General features: G+C 43.3%; 1 protein-coding gene across 2 annotated transcripts in view; it reads right to left on the bottom strand.

Annotated features, from left to right (window-relative positions):
- The window catches only part of FHIT (fragile histidine triad diadenosine triphosphatase), a 153,014-nt gene extending 131,171 nt beyond the window's left edge, over positions 1 to 21,843 (bottom strand). The window contains exon 1 of one of the 2 annotated variants that reach the window (XM_068114153.2): positions 21,326 to 21,843. In XM_068114153.2, coding sequence (XP_067970254.1) covers positions 21,326 to 21,347 — 22 coding nt within the window. In that variant the 5' untranslated portion in view covers positions 21,348 to 21,843. Of the gene's footprint in view, positions 1 to 26; positions 127 to 21,325 lie in introns of those variants that run through there. The other variant, XM_068114152.2, reaches the window with a different exon arrangement.
- Positions 21,844 to 22,991: the final 1,148 nt, after the last annotated feature.

The raw sequence follows: 22,991 nt of genomic DNA, 5'->3' as shown, positions 1-22,991 counted from the left end.
CAATTCATCCTCGTCACACTCCCAACCTGAGATGAAAGGATTTCGTTGAGTGCCAATCATTGGCTTTGAGAGTAGAGGAAGTGAGTGAGCCAGGTGTGTAGTTGGCCTTGGATGCCACAGGCAGAGTGTTGGAAGATGAAGGCAGAATGCCAGACTGTATCAAAAGCAGGAGATGCATCCAGAGAGATGGCCCTGATATCATATCTGACATTGAGGGCCTCCATCCATTGTTTGGTGAGTAGAAAGAGCATGTCCAAGGTGGAATGACCTGGTCTGAAAAAAAATTGGTGATCCGAGATGAGGTTGCTGGAGAAAAAGGAAGGATATCATATAAACTGTGATGATGGATTACAAGACCTCGCTGATGATTGAAAGTAAGTCGATAGGTCTGTAGTTGAGGGGAATCTGTTTTGGAACCTTTTTATGCAATGCAATGAGTGATGTTGGCTGGTTTCCAAGAAGATGGAAGATGATATAGGGGAAATGATAGGGTGAAAATAACCTGAAAGAGGATGTTCAAGAGCAGCACAGCAGGTTTTTAGAGACATGTGAGCTATTTTGTGATGTTGTACATTATGACATGTAACCAATTATGGTCACTCATTCTGTTGAACAAACATTAATTTTGTTGAACAGCTTTTGTTGGAGAATCAACAAGAATGAATGAATGATCGTTTTAAGGCCATTTTTCCCTGCTCGAGCAGGGGTTAGCCTTGCGGGCGCCATGGCATTCATGGTTCCCTGTTTGAGGCAATGTTTTTAAGGCCGGATGCCCTTCCTGACGCCAACCCTTAGTCACCTCTTACGATGCGCTGGGATACGGTGTACCTATTCTAAATTGAGGTACACACCGGGATCATTCATCCCAGCAAGCTGGTACTCAATTTGCTGACCTCGGAAGGATGGCAGGCTGAGTCAACCCCCCTGGCGTTAATTCAGCAATCGACCAGGATTCAAACTCAGGATCCTAGGATCCCAACCCAGCACCCTAACCGCTAAGCCAACACCAGGCTTAGAATCAACAAGAATACTACAAGCAAAATTGCAGAAGAAGCAGAAGCAGTTTGAAATGTAAGGTACATTGCCTTCAGAGTATTCACACCCCTTGACTTTTTCACATTTTATTGTGTTAAAGCCTGAATTTAAAATGGTTTACATTGAAATTTTTTGGCACCGATTTACACATAATACACCACAATGTCAAAGTGGATTTTTTTAAATAGAAAATTATACAAAATAATTAAAAATGAAAATCTGAAATGTCTTGTCAATAAGTTTTCAATCACTTTGCTATGACACTCCAAATTGAGCTCAGGTGAATCCAATTTCCTTTTATCATCCTTGAGATGTCTCTACAACTTGAATAGAGTCCACCTGTGTCCAATTCAATCAATTGGACATGATTTAGAAAGAAACATACCTTTCTGTACAAGGTCCCACAGTTGACAGTGCATGTCAGAGCAAAAACTCGACCATGAAGTCCAACGAACTGTCAAGAAACTCAGTGATAGAATTGTGAAGAGGCATACATCTGGGGAAGGGTATAAAACAATTTCTTGAGTGTCTAATCTTGGCTTTATGGGGGAGTGGCCAGACGGAAGCCACTCCTGAGAAAAAAAAGCAGACGACAGCTCTCCTGGAGTTTGCAAAAAGACCTGTGAAAGACAGAGCACGAGGCAAAAATTCTGTGGTTTGACGAGATGAAAATTGAACTCTTTGGCCTGAATGCAAAGTGCTACGTCTGGCAGAAACAGAGTGCAGCTCATCACCCATCTACTACCATCCCTACTGTGAAGCATGGGGGTGGTAGCATCATGCTATGGGGATGCTTTTCAGTGGCAAGGACTGAGAGACTTGTTAGGATAGATATAGGGAACAATGAATGGAGCCAAGTACAAGCAAATGCTTGAGGAGAACCCGCTTCAGAATGCAAAAGACCTTCGACTGCGGTGAGATTTACATTCAACAGGATAATGTCCCCCAAGCACACAGCCAAAGCAACACTGGAATGGCTTCAGAATAAGAATGTGAAAGTCCTTGAGTGGCCTAGCCAAAACCCAGATTTGAATCCCAATGAGAATCTGTGGAAAGACTTGAAGATTGCTGTTCACTAATGCTCCCCATCCATCTTGACAGAACTTGAGCAAATCTGCAGAATGGGAGAAACTTCCCAAATCCTTGACCCAAGAAGACTCGAAGCTGTAATCGCTGCCAAAGGCACTTCTACGAAGTGTTGACTCAGGGGGTTGAATACTTATGTAAATTAGATATTTCTGTATTTCATTTTAAATTATTTTGTAAATATTTCTAAAAAGAATATTCCACTTTGACATTTATGGGGTATTATGTGTAAATCAGTGAAAAAAATTAAACTTTATTGCATTTTTAATTCAGGCTGGAACAACAAAATGTGAAAAAAGTCAAGCTGTATGAATGTTTTCTGAAGGCACTGCAGGTTCAAAAGGAAATGACGTTTGATTAAACAACAAAAAAACAAGAACTCAGTGGCCATTGGAAAAGAGCTTGCTAGCCATCAGAGGGATGGACATGATTTCTTGTAGATATTTGTGACAAGCCACAAGACCTCGCATAGAAAGTCAAAGAGTCAAATAAAGCCAGCATGGCTTTGAGACATTACTGGTCCCCACAGCTAAAAATAAAATAAAGTTCTGCCAACAGCCAGATAAGCTTGTGGTGGAATTCATGTGGAATTACATGAATATGGGATAACCATTAACGCAGCGACTTGTTATGCAATGAAGTGAGATGAGCTAATATGCAGATTTAAGGTGGCATAACATTACTCCATAACAGTTTACCGTCAAATCACAAAGATGACCACAACTCTACCTGAGATGGGTTGTGAAGTCGTAGAAATAATTCCCCCAGTAATCAAAACCTATCACCTGATGAGGTCCACGTTAACCTTTGACTACTCTTATCGGTAAATGTCAGGTGTATTGCCCTAAACCTTTCTGTACGTTGTGAAGCCTATAAATTACAAAATTTCCCCAAAGTTTATATGAAAAATAATTGGATTGTGAAGATGTATATCATGAGTACGATGCGCCCAGATTTGAGTATTTCGACTTGTTTTTGATTTGCACGTCTCTTGCAGGGCACCCTTGAGTATGAAAGTGTGAAAGTACAGGTGAACAGCGAGTCTTTATGAACACTTAATGTCCCAAGTGTGTGTTCACACAGAAACACGGCCACTTTTACTTGAGCCCGACGTAAGCACATTGCACGCTTTTACTCAACAGCAATAGGAAAGAACTCGGCAGTTTGTTGTCAATTTGTGGAAACAATTTATCACAATTGCCTCTGACATTTCCTTCAAAAATCCAGGTTTCCATTATGCAGGATCCATATCGATGAAATTACATCAGGATTCAGGAAAACGGCTTCAGGCCATACTACAAAATTCGTGTTTCTTTACTTTAAAAGGCTCTAGCTAGTCAAGTACAACTTTAGCCCAAATGCACCCCCACTCTCACCTCCATCCCCACCCACCTCAAGCAATGCACTGTGGAGAACAGGTTCAGTTCGTTTGTGAAAAACCAAATGGAGAGAAACCAATGTGACATGATAAGTGAGAAGCATATGCTCAGGCCCTGACCATCAATTATGCAATGACTGAGGTTATATTTTTAACTCACCTGGAACAAAGTTCAGGGGAGCCTATGCGATAGTCAGTCAGTGAGTCAGTGAGTGAGTCAGTCAGTCAGTCAGTCAGTCAGAGTGAGTCAGTGAGTCAGTGAGTCAGTCAGTCAGTCAGTCAGTCAGTCAGTCCGTCCGTCAGTCAGTCAGTCCGTCCGTCAGTCAGTCCGTCCGTCAGTCCGTCAGTCAGTCAGTCCGTCAGTCAGTCCGTCAGTCAGTCCGTCAGTCAGTCAGTCCGTCCATCAGTCAGTCCGTCCATCCATCAGTCAGTCCGTCCATCAGTCCGTCCGTCCATCAGTCCGTCAGTCCATCAGTCCGTCAGTCCATCAGTCCATCAGTCCATCAGTCCGTCAATCCGTCAATCCGTCAATCCGTCAATCCGTCAACACTTGAAACTTCTTCTCCAAAACCGCTGATGGGATTGCGACCAAATTTGGCACAAATGATATTTGTATGGTGACTAAAGTTTGTTCAAGGCATTAAAAAAAAAAATCGGGGTCTAAGGGGGGTCTACCGGGAGTCAAAGTGGATCCAGGTATGACCCCCCAAAATAGATATTTGCTTCCTTCTCTGAAACTACACACACTATTTCGATGAAACGTTACCACAACCTTCATCAACCGTCATGTACCAAAGTTTGTTCACTGCATTAAAAAAAATTGTCCCTGTCGGTGACCTACGGGGAGGGGTGGGGGGGGGGGGGTTGCCCCCCCCAAAATAGGTATTTGCTTTCTTCTCAGAAACTACATATGCAATTCTGATGAAACTTGGCCACAACCTTAATAACCTGTGTTGTACCAAGGTTTGTTCCTGGCATTTAAAAATTTGGGGTCTAAGGTGGTCTATGGGGGGCATTCCCCCCAAAATAGGTATTTGCTTTTTTCTCAGAACCTACACACACAATTTTGATGAAACGTCACCACAACCTTCATCATCCGTGATGTACCAATGTTTGTTCAAGGCATTGGAAAAGTTGGGGTCCGAGGAGGTACACAGCGTGGTAGGGGGAGGTGCGGGGGGGGGGGGGGAGGGGGAGGGTTGCCCCCCAAAATAGGTATTCTTTTGTTTGTTTATTTAAAGCCTTATGATTATGTTAGTATGATTCTACGTGCTGCCCTGTCTTCTAGCAAGCATTCAAATTGGTTTAAAATACCTTTAGTCCGTGCAGTATACTGTTTATTCTACCAGGTGAGCGCCAGGGTAATTGCCCCTATGTTTACATTAAAAAGCCTGTGTTGGCTTAACGGTTAAGGAGGCTGGCTTAAGATATTAGGGTCTTGAGTTGGAGCTCCTGCCGTGCCATTAACACCAGATGGGTTGACTCAGCATGTCACCCTTCCGGGGTCCACAAAATTAGAACCAGCTTACTGGGAGAACAGGTGGTACTGCATTGGCAGCACTGCCATGCTCCAAGCAATGGTGCAACTAGCATATAAGCAGGGTTCCAAATAAGCGGTGGCCTGGGTGCCAAATGCCACCAAAAACTCTGTTGGGCCGCCAAAACCTTGGTCCTAGGTGGCCCACGTGACACCTTGCATCAAAATCTACTTTTTTATCAAAATCTACGAAATCTGTATCAAAATCTATCAAAACCTGAACATCGTCGGTGTATTCGGTTGTTACCATTATTCAATCTCAACCAACTAAACTTGCCAAGGGGACTACGGGTCATATGGCAAAGGTTATATCGACTTAATTTTCCCCTTTCACCTGAGGTTCTGAAGGTGGGGTGATGCAAATTATCTTCGTAAATGTGTACATGTGTCAAGTAGTAGATTTGTTATTGCCTAAAGTTCAGTTATAGACGTTGGGTGCTAATGTGTTATGATTTATATGATGTTTAAAAATGCTATTTTCATGAAGTTAATAAAGGGTTTTTGCTTCGTTTTAGTTTTGGATGAGAAAAGGCTCGCTGAGGTCATGCTGAACAAATTGTATACGTGTGCTTTTTTCGAGGCTGGTCGTAAAACCACGCCCACATGCGCTTGTTTTTGCGTAATGCTAGTAGAATGACATGATCGTTAACCATATATATTTTGTTTTAATCTCAGCAACGCATGACTCTGTATAAACATGCTTTGGATTACTCATGTACACAAACCCATAAAATATATGGGTTTGTTTGGCTAAGCATACACTCTCCTCATTGTGAGTTACATTTCTGTTTTCTCGGAGCCCAGAGAAACATTTGGTCCAAATGATAAGGACGGGCTGACTCCCCCGAATGACAGGGATGACGGTGGGGGCTTGGCACACCGGGGAGGAACCTCTCCCAGTTTTGTTTGTTCCCTCGGAGATTTCCTGATAAAACGTGTCCCTATATAAATGGACTGGGAATCGATGTGTTTTGAGGAAGGCTTGACGTGGCATGAGACTGGCTCTTGCTATAGATGTCTTGGCCTCCTCCGGATCTGTATAAGTTGGTTATTAATAAAGCTGCGCCATTCCAGGCTATTGTGGACTTCTTTTGCAAACGAAGAGCTGATTCTTCACAGATGGTACCAGGAGTGGGGTGTCAACAGACGCGGAGGACGGGAAACGGAGCCCGATGGACAGGAGGAAGGCTGACCTGAGGCCGGCGCCGGCACGTTGATTTGATTAAAGGTGGGAGTTGTTTTATATCAGAGGGCTATTATTCCAAATTCGTACCTTCCTCCCTCGCGCGGGTTCAGTCTCCTTGTCTTCCCCGCTGTCTGCACTCGAACAGAAATTGTAAGTAGAGGCTCATTTAGGCCTCAGAATGGCGTAGCTTTGTTAAAGCCAGGATAAACAAGTAAGGATAAACCAGGAAGGACTTAACAGTAAGCTTAAAGTTACAGTTAGCACCAGGAGGGGAAAATGAGGTCGGACAGCCATATAGGTTGAAACCAGGTGGCCAAGATTTTTCCAGGAAGGAACAGCCCAGAGACAAGATGGGGTATGCCATTGCATGCCAGGGAACGAAGGGCTGTGGCTAACTTAGGTAGAACTTAAGAGGGCCATAGGAACATGGCCAGTAAAAGGATTTGCGCAGGATATCGGTGAAGATATCGGTGAAGATAACGTTCGGTAAGGGTAACGTTATAACTTAACAAGGGAGAGGGGAAAATGAGGTCGGACAGCCATATAGGCTGAAACCAGGTGGCCAAGATTTTTCCAGGAAGGAACAGCCCAGAGACAAGATGGGGTATGCCATTGCATGCCAGGGAACGAAGGGCTGTGGCTAAACTTAGATAGAAAGCCATAGGAACATAGACGGCCAAAGGGACATGGCCAGGAAGGGTGAAATGCGTAGGTACCAGGTAGGTTTGACAAGAAGGTAGTGACAACTACGAGGTCAAGCCAGGAAGCTCTAGACTAAGTTCTAGACAAGAGGTCCAGATAAAGCAGGCCAGGATCTGGTGGACAAGAGAAAATAAATAAGCTCACAGGAAATGGGCCAGGTGGCCACAGGGTGAGAAGGACAGGTTAGGTTTTGAAATATTGAAAATTGAAGCAGGAGCTGCATTGTAGGAATTTGAAGCTTCAGAGCCAAAGGAAGCAAGTTCAGGAAGCAAAGTTCAGGACAAAACAATTAAGGAGGTAGTTAAACAAGTAAAACAGCGAGTGATGCCGCTGGACCAGATACCAGACCAAGACCCCCCACCCCCCCCCAAGACCTGAGCTCAGTCCCGGGGCTCTAGGCAACACCCCCCACCCCCCCAAGACCTGAGCTCAGTCCCGGGGCTCTAGGCAACACCCCAACACCCCACCCTGCCTTCCCTTTTTTTCACCTCAACCAACCCCCGTCCAAACCCGTCCCAAAAATCCTTTTCCTTGAATGAGAGACGTAACATGGGTGAGGAATGAATGTATATTGGGATATTAATTGACGTGTGTGTCTGGCCAATGTGTTTGTCTGTGTGTCATGTGCAAAGCAGAGGGTTTCGGTGTGAAACTTTGTAAGCGATCTGCTCGACTTGGGGGAAATTCAGGCCGGGAATGTCCATTTTAGCGTCTATCCGAGAGAACAGGCGAGGTCCTGAACTGAGTCCGGATTTTCATCTGTTTGGGAGTTGTTTGGGAAGCGAATTGATATAAATCGGGTCAGGAAAGCACCCGGAGTGCCCTTGTCGATCTACTGTTGATATGAAGCGGTTTCTTGGAGATGGTTGCAGAATTCGAATCAATATGTGTGTTTTACTTGAATTGAAGAGTTCATTCAATGGCAGATATTGTGTATTGTATGTGTGGGATGTATCGCTGAGGCAGCTCACCTTTGGAATTGGTGTCATATAGTGCATTTTGGGTCAGAGAGGTCAAGCGTCGGAGATCCTGTTAGCTAGGGATGAGTTCTGACAGCTCAATGTTCTGACAGCTCACTACATGTCAGGTCGTAGATTTGTTATGACAGCACTTTGTTATGACAGCCGACTGCATGTCCCAACGCGAGGTAAACCCCGCCGCGAACGCGAATAGAGCGGCGTGCAGGGAGTGTTGGGATTCGTGTGGAGGCACGAGGGTGCGCGCCAAGACGGGGGGCGGCGTGGCGTCGTCGCGTTGAGATGGTTGTGCCAGGTCGATCGGCGATCTCTGAATTTAAATCGGATTTTTGTCATGTGTGTTGTGAAATTAAACGTCTATCCGAGAATCCTGGCAATGTTCGTTTAATTATCTGCTCAGAGTGCCGGCGATAACTCGCCCACTCTCAGAGGAGGATGTGTGCCCAAATGCATTGTGGGTCATTTCGACTTTGCTGGATGTCGGACGTTCATGTCAGACGAGCCATGTCGGAATAGTGGCCGGCTGCGACATATATGCCAGGCAATGTCACAGGACGAATACGTTACTTATAAGATGGATTTTTATTTAAGATGGATTTATAAGATGGATAGATGGATGGATTTATTTAAGATGGCTAAAATAAACGATTTCAAGACAGAGTAATTAATTTCCGGAGCCAAGTTCCAACAGGAAGTCTTGTTCATACAGTAAGGTACAGTGCGGAGTGGCGGCTGGAAGATGCATCGATGCATTTGTGTTGATCGATGCGGACACAGATTTAGTATGCTGATAAGGTTAAGTTATTAAAACGCATATGGGTCTGGAGGCAGATAATGTGGGACAAGCTGCCTCACGGGCGCTGCAGGGAGAGTATTTGGAAATTCAATAATTTGAGCAGAAATGTCACGTTTCAACAGAACGCTGATCCGAGGAAAGAGGAATATCGAGGTTTCAACTGTCGGTATGTGGTGTGGCTTGTGCCAAGGTGTGGGCGCGAGGAGGTGTGTTGATGAAGCGTTGTGCGAACGAGGAGGGATGTGCGAAAGGTGCACCAGGTAGAGAGGTGCTGCATTGTGAAGCACGCCTCGTACGGAAGTTCCTGGACGGTTGTTGGATTCGTCCACAACATTGTGACGGTTGTTGGATTCGTAGAAGTTAGCATTATGCTATGTAGAGCCACATTAATGGTCATTTGTCCATTGTCGCCGGACTTGCATTACTTGTGGGATAATAAAGCGCTGGTTACCCCAATTTGAAGTTTGACCTTTCGAAGTTTATTTGACCTTTGTTCGAGATATGTAAGGGTAAGAGGTCAGAGGCAATTCACTAACCTTGGAAGAACGACAGGCGGAGTCAGTCTACAGGGTGTTGCTTTAACGACAGGATATATAGGACTTAAATCTGGAGAATATCGGGACATTATATTGTGGGTAAAACCAAAATCATGTACATAATTAGTGGACAGAGAATATCGAGTTTTTTGTTGTTGTGGGCCTGCCCGGAAAGGTGATGTCCTGTGCTGGGGCTGGCGACATGCCTCTGTTATTTGTCTGTCTGTCGGTCTGATTGTAAGTCTTTGGTACTGGGAGGGCTAATTGAGTGCTTAGGCGTCATTGTTCCATGGAGGCAGGTCCGGGGGTTTTGGTCCAGCCTGCAAGGAGTCCAGGGGCTTGTTTTAGGGCTGGGTCGCCAAAAATGGGATGCTGTGCCCATCTGGATGTAAAATTATCCATCAAGGACGGGGAATAATGTGCAGTGTGATTGGGTAAGAGGTAAAGGCCATAAAACACCAACCCCATGAGGAACGAAATAAATGGAGAGATGTTGGGATCACATGATGGTTGGGATTGAAGAACAACCTACTGGGATTTCAAACCTGTGTTTGGGTCTGGGGCAACTGGGTGATGGGCAACAGTGTATGAGTGAGTAATTATGATCTGTTTAAGTGTAAGAGGCGGTGGAGAAGAAAGGGGTGATGAAAAGTTATTTGTTTAGTGTGAAGTAGGTTGGTTGCTTATTTGTCACAGTAAGATGAGAGTTGTGTTTTTAAGCTTGGTCTTTGAATGAATTGTTGCTTGGAATGTGTTGATTGGAAAAGTGATTTCTGATCGCTGATCCGATCTGGTTTTGAATTGTTGATTTAATTTTGAATTGATTGGAGGTAATAAGGATTTGTGTTGATTTCCTGATTTGAGTTCATCTGGAAACGAAGACAGATGGGATTAATGTGTATATCAGGAACAATTTGGAAAAGAAATATGGATATATGACATTACTAAAATATAACCAAGCAATTGAGAGTTCTTGGGTTAATGGGATATAAATAAATGCATCTACAAGTTGATGGTTTATAAAAATTTAGTTCTGGATGATACTTAAACGATGAACAATGTTGGCAATATACAAAGAATGTGACTTGTTTTTTGGGGGGAAAACATGTGGTTTAAATTTGGTTGGCTAAGTTTTAAAGATGGAGATGTTTCGCAGAACTCTTATGATTATTTACATGAGTGGTGGACTATTCCATGGCGAAGCATTTTTCAGTTTATTGAAAGTTGGATTTTGTAAAATAATGGTTTAATATAACCACAGTAGAAAATAATATACAGATTTGGGACATTTTGTAAACTTTCGAGTAATGAGAAGATTCAAAAAAAAAAAAAAAAAAAAAAAAAAAAAATTCATTTTATTTATTCCATGGAAAATATTTGGGTTGCAAGTGGAGAAGCATGGTATGGTATAAAAATAAAGAGGGAGTATCCAGGAAAAAGATGTTCAAGTGAACTTTGTGCTGTGAAAAGAATGTCGAGTTAATGGAAGTGTTTTGTTCGATTAATTTTGGTCAATTTGTGTTCAAATGACCATCGATGTTGGGGGCAAAGTTATGGGTGAAAGTTATGAGTGGTTGTGGGCAAACGAAGATTAATTTAGATTTATCATAGTTAAGTTCGAGGAAGTTGATTTGAAGCCAGAATTTTATTTGGATGCCAGAAAGGAGAAAGGAGATGCTGAAAGCCAGAAAGGAGATGCTGTTGTCTACTCTGAATGACAGGTGGCGGTATCCAGGGCGCTGAGGAGTTTTGTTCACGTTGTAAAGTTTGTTTATTTAGTTTGTTTATTGTAGAGAAGAGTGCTTTTGGGATTCCGGAGCCAGAGTGGATAATTTGAGGGTAGTAGGTGGAGTAGAGGACATCTTTGCAGTGCTGTAGGTGGTCCTTGTAGGCTTGGGGGTGAACTAATTTGGGTTTAATAGGCACAAGCTGGTCTAAACAGGGTGAGGAGGATGGTGTGATTGATGATGTCAAAGGAGGCGTTGAGGTGAGGAGGATGAAAATGTTGAGGTTGCCGGCATCAGAGGAGAGAAAAGGTCGCTGGTGATTTTGAGGAGAGCAGTTTCAGTACTGTGGCTGGAGCAGAATCCGGATTGGGATGTTTCATACAGGTTATTGGCAGAGTGGTGATGTTTGAGTTGAGTGGCCACAGCACGTTCCAAAACTTTTGACAGAAAGGGTAGATTGGAGATGGGTCTGAAGTTATTTAGGGTGTCAGGGTTTAGTCCAGGGTTTTTCCAGAATGGGGGTGAAGTTTCACGAGTTTTTGGGGAAATCGGTATGTGAAGCTGGATTAAGTTGGAACTGCTTGATGAGCCATGGAGATGGATTGGGTTTTGTTGTTGGTTGTCTGGGAGTTCGGTTGTTGCATTGCCAAAGGTTTCTGTGTGGTGGACACACTCGTTGGCTGTTGTCTTGTGTGACGTGGGTGGAGATGTATGTGGCTGTGTGTGGCTGCCTGGAGGGGAAGGCGGCTACAGTGGTTGATATTGGTTGTGGGTTGTCCGGGGTGCTTCGATTTGCATAAGGGGTGAAGATTGGGATATTACATTATTTTGAGTAAGTATTGGCATGAGTAATTACAGAAGTAATTATGAGTTATTATGAGTAATTAGTGGTATGAGTATTAGTTATGAGTTCCAGGTGTTGAGCTAGTTATGCTAGTTATCCAGCTAGTTATGAGTAAGTGATTATTTTAGTAAAATTACATGTTTCGCTGTGTTGTTGATCTGGGGACAAGCTAGTTTGATGGGTACCCTGGGGTCTTCAGCGTGTCTATGTGTTTGTCTGTCTGTCACACCGGACTCTTGAATGGGTTTTCATGAGACGAATTTCAGACATAACAGTGAGAATCTATTTTGAGCGAATCACAGTGGGTGAGGAAAACATTGTGTGTGACCAGACACCAGAACTGACCAGAATTGAAATTGGAAGTAGACCAGGTTATTTCTATTATTTGTTTATTCGTGAAAATAAATAAATAATAGGGGGAGGTTAATGGAGGTTAATGGTGGTTTGTTTGTGTTAATGGAGGTTAATGGTGGTTTGTTTGTGTTAATTCTAGTTGAAACTCTCGCTGAAGTAATTTTCGTTTATTTTTATTTTTTGATTCGATTTGAGAGTTGAGATGATTGATTTTTTATTAATTTTATAATTTTATTTTTATTGATGTTGGAAACAGGTAATGGGATGCTGAGAGAAGGATTGAATTTAATTTGAATTGGACTGGATTAAATGGGATTGAATTTAAAAAAATTGAATATTGGATAAAATTGGATCCACTTGAAAAAAGTGGATTAGGAAATTGGAGACCTGTAGACCAGGCGCTCCCAGGAGACTTGTGGACCAGGTGTTCCACCAGAGGAAAAAGACCAGGTGTTCGTGGAGCACTTCACCCGCAAGAACGCCTTGGAACCAAGGTGGAAGGGACCAGTCCAGGTGTTGCCGACTACACCAACGGCAGTCTTTTGCGAGGGCAAGACTTCGTGGATCCACGCCACGCACTGTAAGTTGGCCATACAAGCACCAGACACCACACCCCCAGAACACAGTAAGGATGGGCCTAATCATAGGTACAATACTATTGATAGCGACAGCAGCTAGGGGAAACTCCGATTCCAATAGATGCAAAAACGAAACCCGACACCTCACCGTAACATGGGGACAAAGAGTATCACTACCATGTTTCGAACAGAGAGCCCTGCACACAAATTGGGTGAACATAAATTGGCTAGCACCGTCGGCAGGGCCTGGACGCGTTGGCATGGTACTACAAAAGCAACGAGAGTTCCGGGAAGACGGGCAAGCTAGCATTAAGACCTTGGCCCAACCAGGATACCAATGGGGAACCCCTGATTTTAAGCTACAAACACGCACGCGCCTAGAGAAAGGCATGACTATGCAGGTCCGGTGCAGCGTCTGGACCCCTGGCGCGGCCGGTGGCGAAAAGAACTACATACCATGCATCGAATACATACTCACGCCACAACCCCAGAATAAGGCCCCAAAGAGGGGGGAAAACACATATTGGAAAGTGGCCAGGGAGGTGGCAACAATTCAAAATAGGACACACTGCTGGTCGTGCATGCGCTTTCCCCAAGCAGGCACCACAGGAATACACATGATAGTGCTACCTCTGTCCCTCAATGACCTCTGCTCACAACCTATCGATTCCCCATGTTTAGTCACCACGCTGGAAAGAGAAGGGGTTGACAACGGCAAGAGTTGCAATCGACAATTTAATTATCGCCCGTCAATGATTGCCCATGTGGCCGAGAGGCCTGCCCCCGTCTGGGTCAAACCACAGAAAGGGAGGGTCTGCCTCCAGGGTTCCGGCCACTTGCGTATGGGAGAATCAGAATGCGCCTACACTCTCCCCGGGAAGCTGGGACAAGGGAGCTCGGGGATTACATTACGAATAGTACTGCAAGATAAACGCAACCACAACATAACGGCTATAACATTCTCTAGGGGGGTTAGTAGGATTAATGGGGTGGTAAAGGGACTCCAGTGCTTATCCACCCACCTGGTCCCACCCCATGGGACAATGTTTATATGCGGCGACAAGGCTTACCCCTATTTACCAAATAATTGGGGGGGCACATGTTATCTGGGTTCAGTCCTTCCTGACGTTGAGATACTGGATGAGCTAGACCCAAAGTCCTTGGACAGGCGTTATAAGAGGTCAGTCATGAACGAAGATGGAACCACTAAACTACACGGGAGTCTATGGGAAAAGGTGTTTGGTTTCTTCTTCCCAGGAGCGGGCATAGTCATGGATAGTTTCCGGATAGACAAATTGGCTTTGGCCCTAGAAAAGGTGGCAAACGACACCGCTACGGCTCATGACATACTATTGGACACGGTAATTCACATGCGTACAATGGTGATGCAGAAGTGAGACTAAGGGAAACTAGCCACGCCCTGACGATCGATCGGATCGCGCGCGAAAATTCTTATACATTTAGCTGGCTCACTGACTGGTTCCAGGGATGGACGGGCACCATAGTGAAGTGGTTATTGACCGCACTGGCTGTGATAATCGGGGTAGTAATTTGGGGGGCACTAATGAAATCTCTAGTCCTCCTCTGTATGAGAAAGTATTTTACAGGATGGAAAGTGAAAAAGCCGCCGACAACGACTATGGTTCTGACCACAGAGGCCGTCGACCTGAACGGGTCCTTCAACAAGGCAGACGTGACCGGCGCTCCAGAAAATTGCATTGAATTTTGTGACGACTGTGATACTTGTGTGGATCCCATGTGGGAACTGGCTGCTGCCTGTAACGGTGTATGTGATGACTGTGATACTTGTGCTATAAACCCCTTGCGTGTACTGGCTAACGCTGCTTATGTATTACAAGCGGACAGCTGCACGCCCCCTTCCGACCCAACTATGGATCTGATTGCGACACTGGGTCTGGCGGTCGAGGGACCCGACGTGGATATCCTAGACCCGCAAGCCGACCAGGCGCCCATGGGAGACTTTGACATAAAGGAAGTCCCTCTCTTTTCTTCAAATGTTTCGGATCTCTTTGATCCAAATGTTTCGGATCTCTTTGATCCACATGTTGCGGATCTCTTTGCTTCAAGTGATTCGGATTCGGATTTTTACGCTCTGTACCCTGACCAGGAAATTGAGACACAAGATACTGACGACATTTTGTATTCCCCAGAACAGCAACACGTGAGGGACCTCATGGGCATGACCGTTGATTAACTTCGAAGATCTGCAAGGACTGCGTCTGCAAAGGGTGGGGGGAGCCAGTTCCGCAGGGGAAGTGATGCACCCTCTGGCGGAGCAGAACCTCATCTGGACCGGACGTCTTCGTTGTGGATCCGAAACGTTAATGAACTTTCATGTTTTGAGCCCTCAGGCTCCGAGCACGCACCACACGACACGTTCGCCAAATGCACGGGCGTGCATTGGTCCAGCGCACGATACTACAAAATTGGCGCTTTGGGCGCACGATATGCCCTTGGGAGATACCCGCATTACACAATTATTTTTTCAATACCCGCATTACACAATTATTTTTCAATAAAACCCGATGTGGCACGTTGTCTCTTAAGATACTTTGTCTCGACGAGACAAGAGGAAGGAATGTCAAGTAGTAGATTTGTTATTGCCTAAAGTTCAGTTATAGACGTTGGGTGCTAATGTGTTATGATTTATATGATGTTTAAAAATGCTATTTTCATGAAGTTAATAAAGGGTTTTTGCTTCGTTTTAGTTTTGGATGAGAAAAGGCTCGCTGAGGTCATGCTGAACAAATTGTATACGTGTGCTTTTTTCGAGGCTGGTCGTAAAACCACGCCCACATGCGCTTGTTTTTGCGTAATGCTAGTAGAATGACATGATCGTTAACCATATATATTTTGTTTTAATCTCAGCAACGCATGACTCTGTATAAACATGCTTTGGATTACTCATGTACACAAACCCATAAAATATATGGGTTTGTTTGGCTAAGCATACACTCTCCTCATTGTGAGTTACATTTCTGTTTTCTCGGAGCCCAGAGAAACATTTGGTCCAAATGATAAGGACGGGCTGACTCCCCCGAATGACAGGGATGACGGTGGGGGCTTGGCACACCGGGGAGGAACCTCTCCCAGTTTTGTTTGTTCCCTCGGAGATTTCCTGATAAAACGTGTCCCTATATAAATGGACTGGGAATCGATGTGTTTTGAGGAAGGCTTGACGTGGCATGAGACTGGCTCTTGCTATAGATGTCTTGGCCTCCTCCGGATCTGTATAAGTTGGTTCTTTAATAAAGCTGCGCCATTCCAGGCTATTGTGGACTTCTTTTGCAAACGAAGAGCGGATTCTTCACACATGTAGCACCACTCCCGATGGTGATGTTAGAGGGTATTATGAGTGATGCTTCAGAATCCTCAATTGTATCATGAGTAAGAGGATTCCATATAATTTTGACACTTGCTTTGCCTATGTTGCTTTTGATTTCACTTGACTGCAAAATAATTCAGAGGCATTCCCATGTTTTATTGCCTTTTACCTCTTTGGGAAGGTGTATAATATGTACAGTGCCTTATTCACACCCCATGACCTTTTTCACACCCATTACTTTTTTCACATTTTGTTGGGTTACATCCTGAATTTAAAATGGATTTAATTGAGATTTTTTTTTTGTCACTGATCTACACATACAGTAATACCCCATAATGTCCAAGTGGAAAAAAAAGTTTTACTTTGAGATTTTTGCAAAACAATTACAAATGAAAGGCTGAAATCTCTTGAGTCAATAAGTATTCAATCCCTTTACTGTAACACAAAATTGAGCTCAGGTGAATCCAATTTCCCTTGATAATCCTTGAGATGTCTCTGCAACATGAATGGAGTCCACTTGTGGCCAATTAAACTGAATGGACATGATTTAGAAAGAAACACACCTTTCAAACAAGATCCCAAAGTTGACAGTGCACGTCAGAGTAGAAACTCCACTATGAAGTCCAAGGAACTGTCCGTAGTACTTCGAGATAAAATTGTGAGCAGGCATAGATCTGGAGAAGGCTATAAAACAATTTCTAGAGTTTTGAAAGTTCCTAAGAGCACAGTGAGCTCCATCATTAGGAAATGGAAATAATATGAAACTACCCAGACTCTTCCTAGAACTGGACGTTTGACCAAACTGAGCAACCAGGCAAGAAGGACCTTGGTCAGGTAAGTGACTAAGAACCCAATGACCACTCTGACAGAAGTACAGAGTTCCTTGGCTGAGATAAGACAACCTGCTGGGAAGACAAGTCTCTGCAGCACTTCACAAATTTAGACTTTATGGGAGATTGGCCAGACAGAAGCCACTCCTAAGAAAAAGGCACATGACGGCACGCCTGGAGTTTGTAAAAAGGAACGTGAAAGACTCAGAGCATGAGGCAAAAGATTCTGTGGTCGAAGACGAAAATTGAACACTTTGGCCTGAATGCAAAGCACTTCATCTGGAGAAAGAGAGCACAGTTCATAAAACATGTATCACCATCCCTACCGTAAAGCTTGGTGGTGCAATCATCATGCTATGGGGATGCTTTTCAGTGGCAGGAACTGGGAGACTTGTAAGGATAGAGGGAACAATGAATGGAGCCAAATACAGGCAAATCCTTGAGGAGAACCTGCTTCAGTGTGCAAAAGACCTCAGACTGTGGCAAAGATTTACATTCCAACAGGACAATGACCCCAAGCATACAGCCAAAGCAACACTGGAATGGCTTCAGAACAAAAATATGAAAGTCTTTGAGTGGCCCAGACAAAGCTCGGACTTGAATCCCATTGAGAATCTGTGTAAAGACTTGAAGATTGCTGTCCACCGATGTTCCCCATCCAACTTGACAGAGCTTGAGCAAATCTGCAGAAAGAATGGGAGAAACTCCCCAAATCCAGATGTGCAAAGCTGATACAGACCATACCCAAAAAGACTTGAAGCTGTAATCGCTGCCAAAGGCTCTTATACGAGGTATTGAATCAGGGGGATGAATACTTCGGTAAATTATTTATGTATATTATTTTTAATTATTTTGTAAAAAATGTATAGAAAAATTCCACTTTGACATTATGGAGTGTTATGTCTAGATCAGTGACAAAAATGTTTTTAATCAATTTTAAATTCAGGCTGTAACAGAACAAAATGGGGAAAAAGTCAAAGGGTGTGAATACTTTATGAAGTGACTGTAGCAGCTTGAGCATGGTTCCTCCTTATCATGGCATTTTTCTAAGGAAAAGTTAATAACCAGGTATTAGCTTAATAATAATGATAATATTACCATGCCGTATTGCAACATAATAACATTAACAACAATAATAGTACAATAATTGGTAGTAATAAAATGAATAACGTGATCCCCCATGACTGCTCATGTAGATATATTTCAAATTATTTTATGTGATTAGAATAACGGTAACCCCCGAATCTCATCCGACACCGCCAGCCATAAACACAAACTCACACGCAAAAAGCTGATCCAGAGGTGTCCCATTACCAATCAGCTTGCTACCGCTTGTCAAGCCAGCCATCCCTTATCAATCATCTCGTTGGAGTGCCTGAGTTTTTCACTTGGAGGTTGTGGGTTACGATGTATAAATAAAGGTAGAAAAAGTCTGATTTAATGCAATTTGATTAGACTGCGGTGAGATTTACATTCAACAGGACAATGTCCCCCAAGCATACAGCCAAAGCAACACTGGAATGGCTTCAGAATAAGAATGTGAAAGTCCTTGAGTGGCCTAGCCAAAACCCAGATTTGAATCCCAATGAGAATCTGTGGAAAGACTTGAAGATTGCTGCTCACTAACGCTCCCCAAAATAACAACACAGTTTTGTGGTTTACCAACGGACACACCAAGGCAAGAAAAGGTAAAACATTTGAATTACAATGTCTCTCTGAAAAGACCGACTAGACAACCCTCCCATCCACTTTCTGAATAATCCTCTCCAATAAGTTCTGTCACTCAAGCTTTTGGGTCTCACTATCTGCCATGATCTTTCCTGGGAAAACCACATTTCAAATCTGGCCTCCAAAGCCAGTCGCCGACTGGGCATCCTCCGTCGTGCGAAGTCCTTCCTTGGCACACCTGAGCTCCTCACCACATACAAGGCTTTCATCCGCAGCTCAATGGAATACTGCTCTCCCCTCTGGGCTGGTGCTCCTGCCTCACACCTAGCTCGTCTTCACGCTGTTGAAACCAAAGCATTCAGAATCATTGGAATCTCCCGCGATGAAGCTAACTCCAAGGGCCTCTCACTCACTCACCGCAGGCAGGTTGGTGGTCTTTCCGTCTTCTATCGACTCCTCTCTGGCCTTGCCCCCCCCCCCCCCAGCTCTCTCTGGGCTCTGTCCCGCAAATATTCCTACAGGTCACACAAGATCTGCCTGCAATCGTCTTATGGTTAAACTGCCAAAATCAAGACTTTCTGCTCACCTTCACTCCTTCATTCCTCTTTTCTCCCACCTCTGGAACAAACTCCCTCACTCTCTTCAATCCCACTCCACCCTCCAGGTCTTTAAAACAGCTGTTCACCACCATCTCTTATCTTACCCCATCCAAAACCTTGATCTTTTCTACCCCCGCTAATTTCACCCCAATTCCACTTTTTTGAAATACCAACTTCTGTCCTGGAAGTCCTTGGTGTCCTTGTGTTTTATACTTCTCCCTCCCCACCCCCCCTTCCCACGCCTCCTCCCCCCAAGCCCTCTCCCTCCTACACATCTCCCTGCTCTCAAATGTTGTGTGCTCTCAAGTGTTTGTGTGCTTCCCCTTCTCTCCCCATCTTGTCTTCCGCTCCCTCTTTTTATATATTTTGTTTGTCTGGTTGATTTGTTTGTGAAGTAAATGTCAGCTCTTTCACGAGCCTCGATTCAGTATACAAAAAGAAAAGAAAAAAAAAAGGGGGGGGGGGTGTAGACTTTCTATCGGCACTGAATTAACCAGAACGACACTCAGTAGAGCACATGCTGAACAGTTTATGCTTTGTATTCCATCGCTAGACTATATATAACAGCTCTGAATTTAGATATGAACCAAAATCAAATTGCTTATTCTTGTCATCTAACTAACTCTTCCAGCTGGTTGTCATAATTGGTCCACAACTTTTTGAAATATCGTGCTATGTATCGTTTTGGCCCTCCCTCTCAATATTGAACAATCAAATAAAAAATTTTTTCATATCCAGATTCAAATCTTCAAAAAAATATCCATATCCAGATTCAAAACGCTCCACCAAGCTCCGTCCGTATGCAGCCACAACTTTGAGATATCCTGCTGTATATCAGTTTTCGCCCGATCACTCAATGGTAAAGAATGACTTAAAAATTATCGGATCCAGATCCAGGTCTTCACCAAAATCTAATCATTTCCGCCTCTTCACATAACCAACATCTTCACCAAAATTTCATACGAATCCGCCCACTAATTTTTGAGATATCTTGTTCACAGACAAACAGACAAATAGAACGGCACTCGGTAGAGCGCATACCTCCGCCAAGCTGAATAGTTTATGTTTTCTATCCCACTGATAGGCCAGATCAGGATTCAGACCTGAACCAAAATCCATTCGGCTTGTTCTTGTCACCTGCCAAACTAATCCCCTAAGTTTTATCATAATTCGTCCACAACTTTTTGAAGTATCATGCTACATATCGTTTTTGGCCCTACAACTCAATGATGAAGAATCACTTAAAATTCTAGTATGTGGATCTTCACTATAAATCTAATAAATTCGCCCTTGGCAGACACCAAACCTTGTACACCAAATTTCGTCCGAATCTGTCCATAAGTTGTTGAGATATCCTGCTCACTGACAATCAGACAGACAGACAGACAAATATACAGTGTTGAAAACAACCTCATCTTCCACAACAACGTCCACCTTTGGTAAAAAAAATTACAGGTAAAAATTGATACGATGAGGAATAAGTGCATTACTTGATTCAGTGCAATAAAAATTTTTTGTGGAATTAAAATGTTCAACACAGAACACCAACCAGTCTGGATGGAAGAAGCCATCCAATTTACACAGACAAATGGGGGTCGTGGATTAGATAAAGAGGAGGTAATGTGTGGAGCAGAGTTGGATGTGGGATGAGGCGACATGTTTGCGTACGTAATAAATGCATGGACTCTTTGGATTCGTGTTTTGTCGTTAAAATGGACAACAGGACGAAAAAGCATCGTCAATAAAAAAGGAAATGCAATAACGAAAGAGCTCAGGAAGATGAGTTGACCCCCTAATTAATAGTAAATAACAATATGAGGAATGATGGAGGGTAGGATGAATAAATGCAGTAATAATTACATATCAGATGCAATCAATTTTATAAGCTTCGTGCAAACACAGCGACATCAAGAACTTTGTTAATTAAATGCAAAATGAAAACACTGACTGGGCCTCAGGTGGCCAAATGCACTTCTCGACAATAAAACAACAACAACAACAATCAGGATAAATTCGCAAAAGGAGCAGGACGAAAGGGTGGAAATGTAAATAAACGAAGCTAATGAATTGTTCTTTCCTATAATGAGGGAAATTAAAGCAAAAACAAGACCGCGTTATCCGTAAAAAGAAGCGATCGCTTTCCTACCTGTAACGGATGATTCATTCATTCCCTCAAAATAAATTCGTTCGTCCTGTCAGGTGATGACGTATTTTCATGAGCGTGTGGTTGAGAAATATTTTTTCCTGAATAACGTCAGAAACTCAATCGCACACTCTGTGAGAAGGGGAGTGGAAGAGCTACAAACGGCTACAAAACGTACAACATCGCCATGGCTTTAAGAAACGCTTAAAGTGGGCGGGGCAAAACGCGACGCTGCCTTGACAAGTTATCAACATTTGATATTCTTTTGTGCAATATAATTGATATTATTATGGAAAGTGAGATTTTTCAAAGTGTAAGTCACTTAATCACCACAGCATGGAGTAACATTTCATGAAAAAAATCAGATTACATTAAAAAACACACGTGCTTGACAAAACGTTAAGAGTACACCCAAATCCTAATTCCATGGTAATCGTCCTCTGCGCGATGTATTCTCCTCACAGGATTAATTGTACACCGTCCCTTTCCTATGCCATCTCCAGGGGCTGCTTGACGTCATTGCCGGGCACCAAAGGAGGCCCGGAAATGACGCGGCTGAAAGGGAGTACTCAGTTTTCAACCCAGTTTCTTGTTTGTTTTCTTATTTGTTTGTTTGTTTTCTTGTTGTTTGTTTTCTTGTTTGTTTGTTTTCTTGTTGTTTGTTTTCTTGTTTGATTGTTTTCTTGTTGTTTGTTTTTTTGTTGTTTGTTTTCTTGTTGTTTGTTTTCTTGTTTGTTTGTTTTTTTGTTGTTTGTTTTCTTGTTGTTTGTTTTCTTGTCTGGGTGATATCTCAGCCATCCTTTGAGCTGGGAAGCTAAAATTTCGGCACAATAGTGAGCAAGTCCTTTGTCAAAAACGGTATTTTTTGTTTTTTGATTAATCAATTAATTGATTAGTTATTTAATTATTATCGATTAATTAAGTACTTATTTATTTCCTTTATCTTCTGGGCATTAGCTCAGGCACCTTTTGAGCTAGGAAGCTGATATTTGGACATGACAATGACAAAGTGATTTAGCTGTACATGGTATTTTTGATTTATTGATTAATCAATTAATCGATTAATTATTTAATTATTCGATTAATGACTTAATTGATTAATTTTTTTTTAAGTTACAGATTCGGATGAAACGGTGGTGGTTTATGTAATATGACCCTACTGCAAAGCCGCAATGAGCCTGCGAAGCCAAAGCCTCTTGCCACTATTTTACCCATCACTTTTGTTTTCTTCTTCTTTTTTTTTGTATACAGAATCGAGGCTCGTGAAAGAGCTAACATTTATCACACAAACAAAGCAAACAGACAAACAAAATATATGAAAAGGGGAGCGGTAGACAAGATGGGGAGAGAAGGGGAAGCACACAAACACAACATTTGAGAGCAGGGACATCGGGAGATGTGTGGGAGGAAGAGGGCTTGGGGGGAGGAGGCGTGGGAAGGGGGGGGGGGGGGGGTTGGAGAAGTATAAAACACAAGGACACCAAGGCTTCCAGGACAAAAGTTGGTATTTCAAAAAAGTGGATTTGGGGTGAAATTAGCGGGGGTAGAAAACCTCACTCCCCATCCCCCCCCCCCCCCCCCCCCACCCCCGTCTATGACATCAGTAGGTTAGGTAGTTGTTAGTAGGTAGGTGTAGTAGGTACCGTACCTAGTTCAAAATGACACCATT

Source organism: Myxine glutinosa, chromosome 4, assembly GCF_964187855.1.
Source record: "Myxine glutinosa chromosome 4, kmMyxGlut1.1, whole genome shotgun sequence".
Taxonomy (NCBI): Eukaryota; Metazoa; Chordata; class Myxini; order Myxiniformes; family Myxinidae; genus Myxine; species Myxine glutinosa.
The sequence above is the reverse complement of the archived record's forward strand: the minus strand, read 5'-3'. Positions and strand labels throughout refer to the sequence as shown.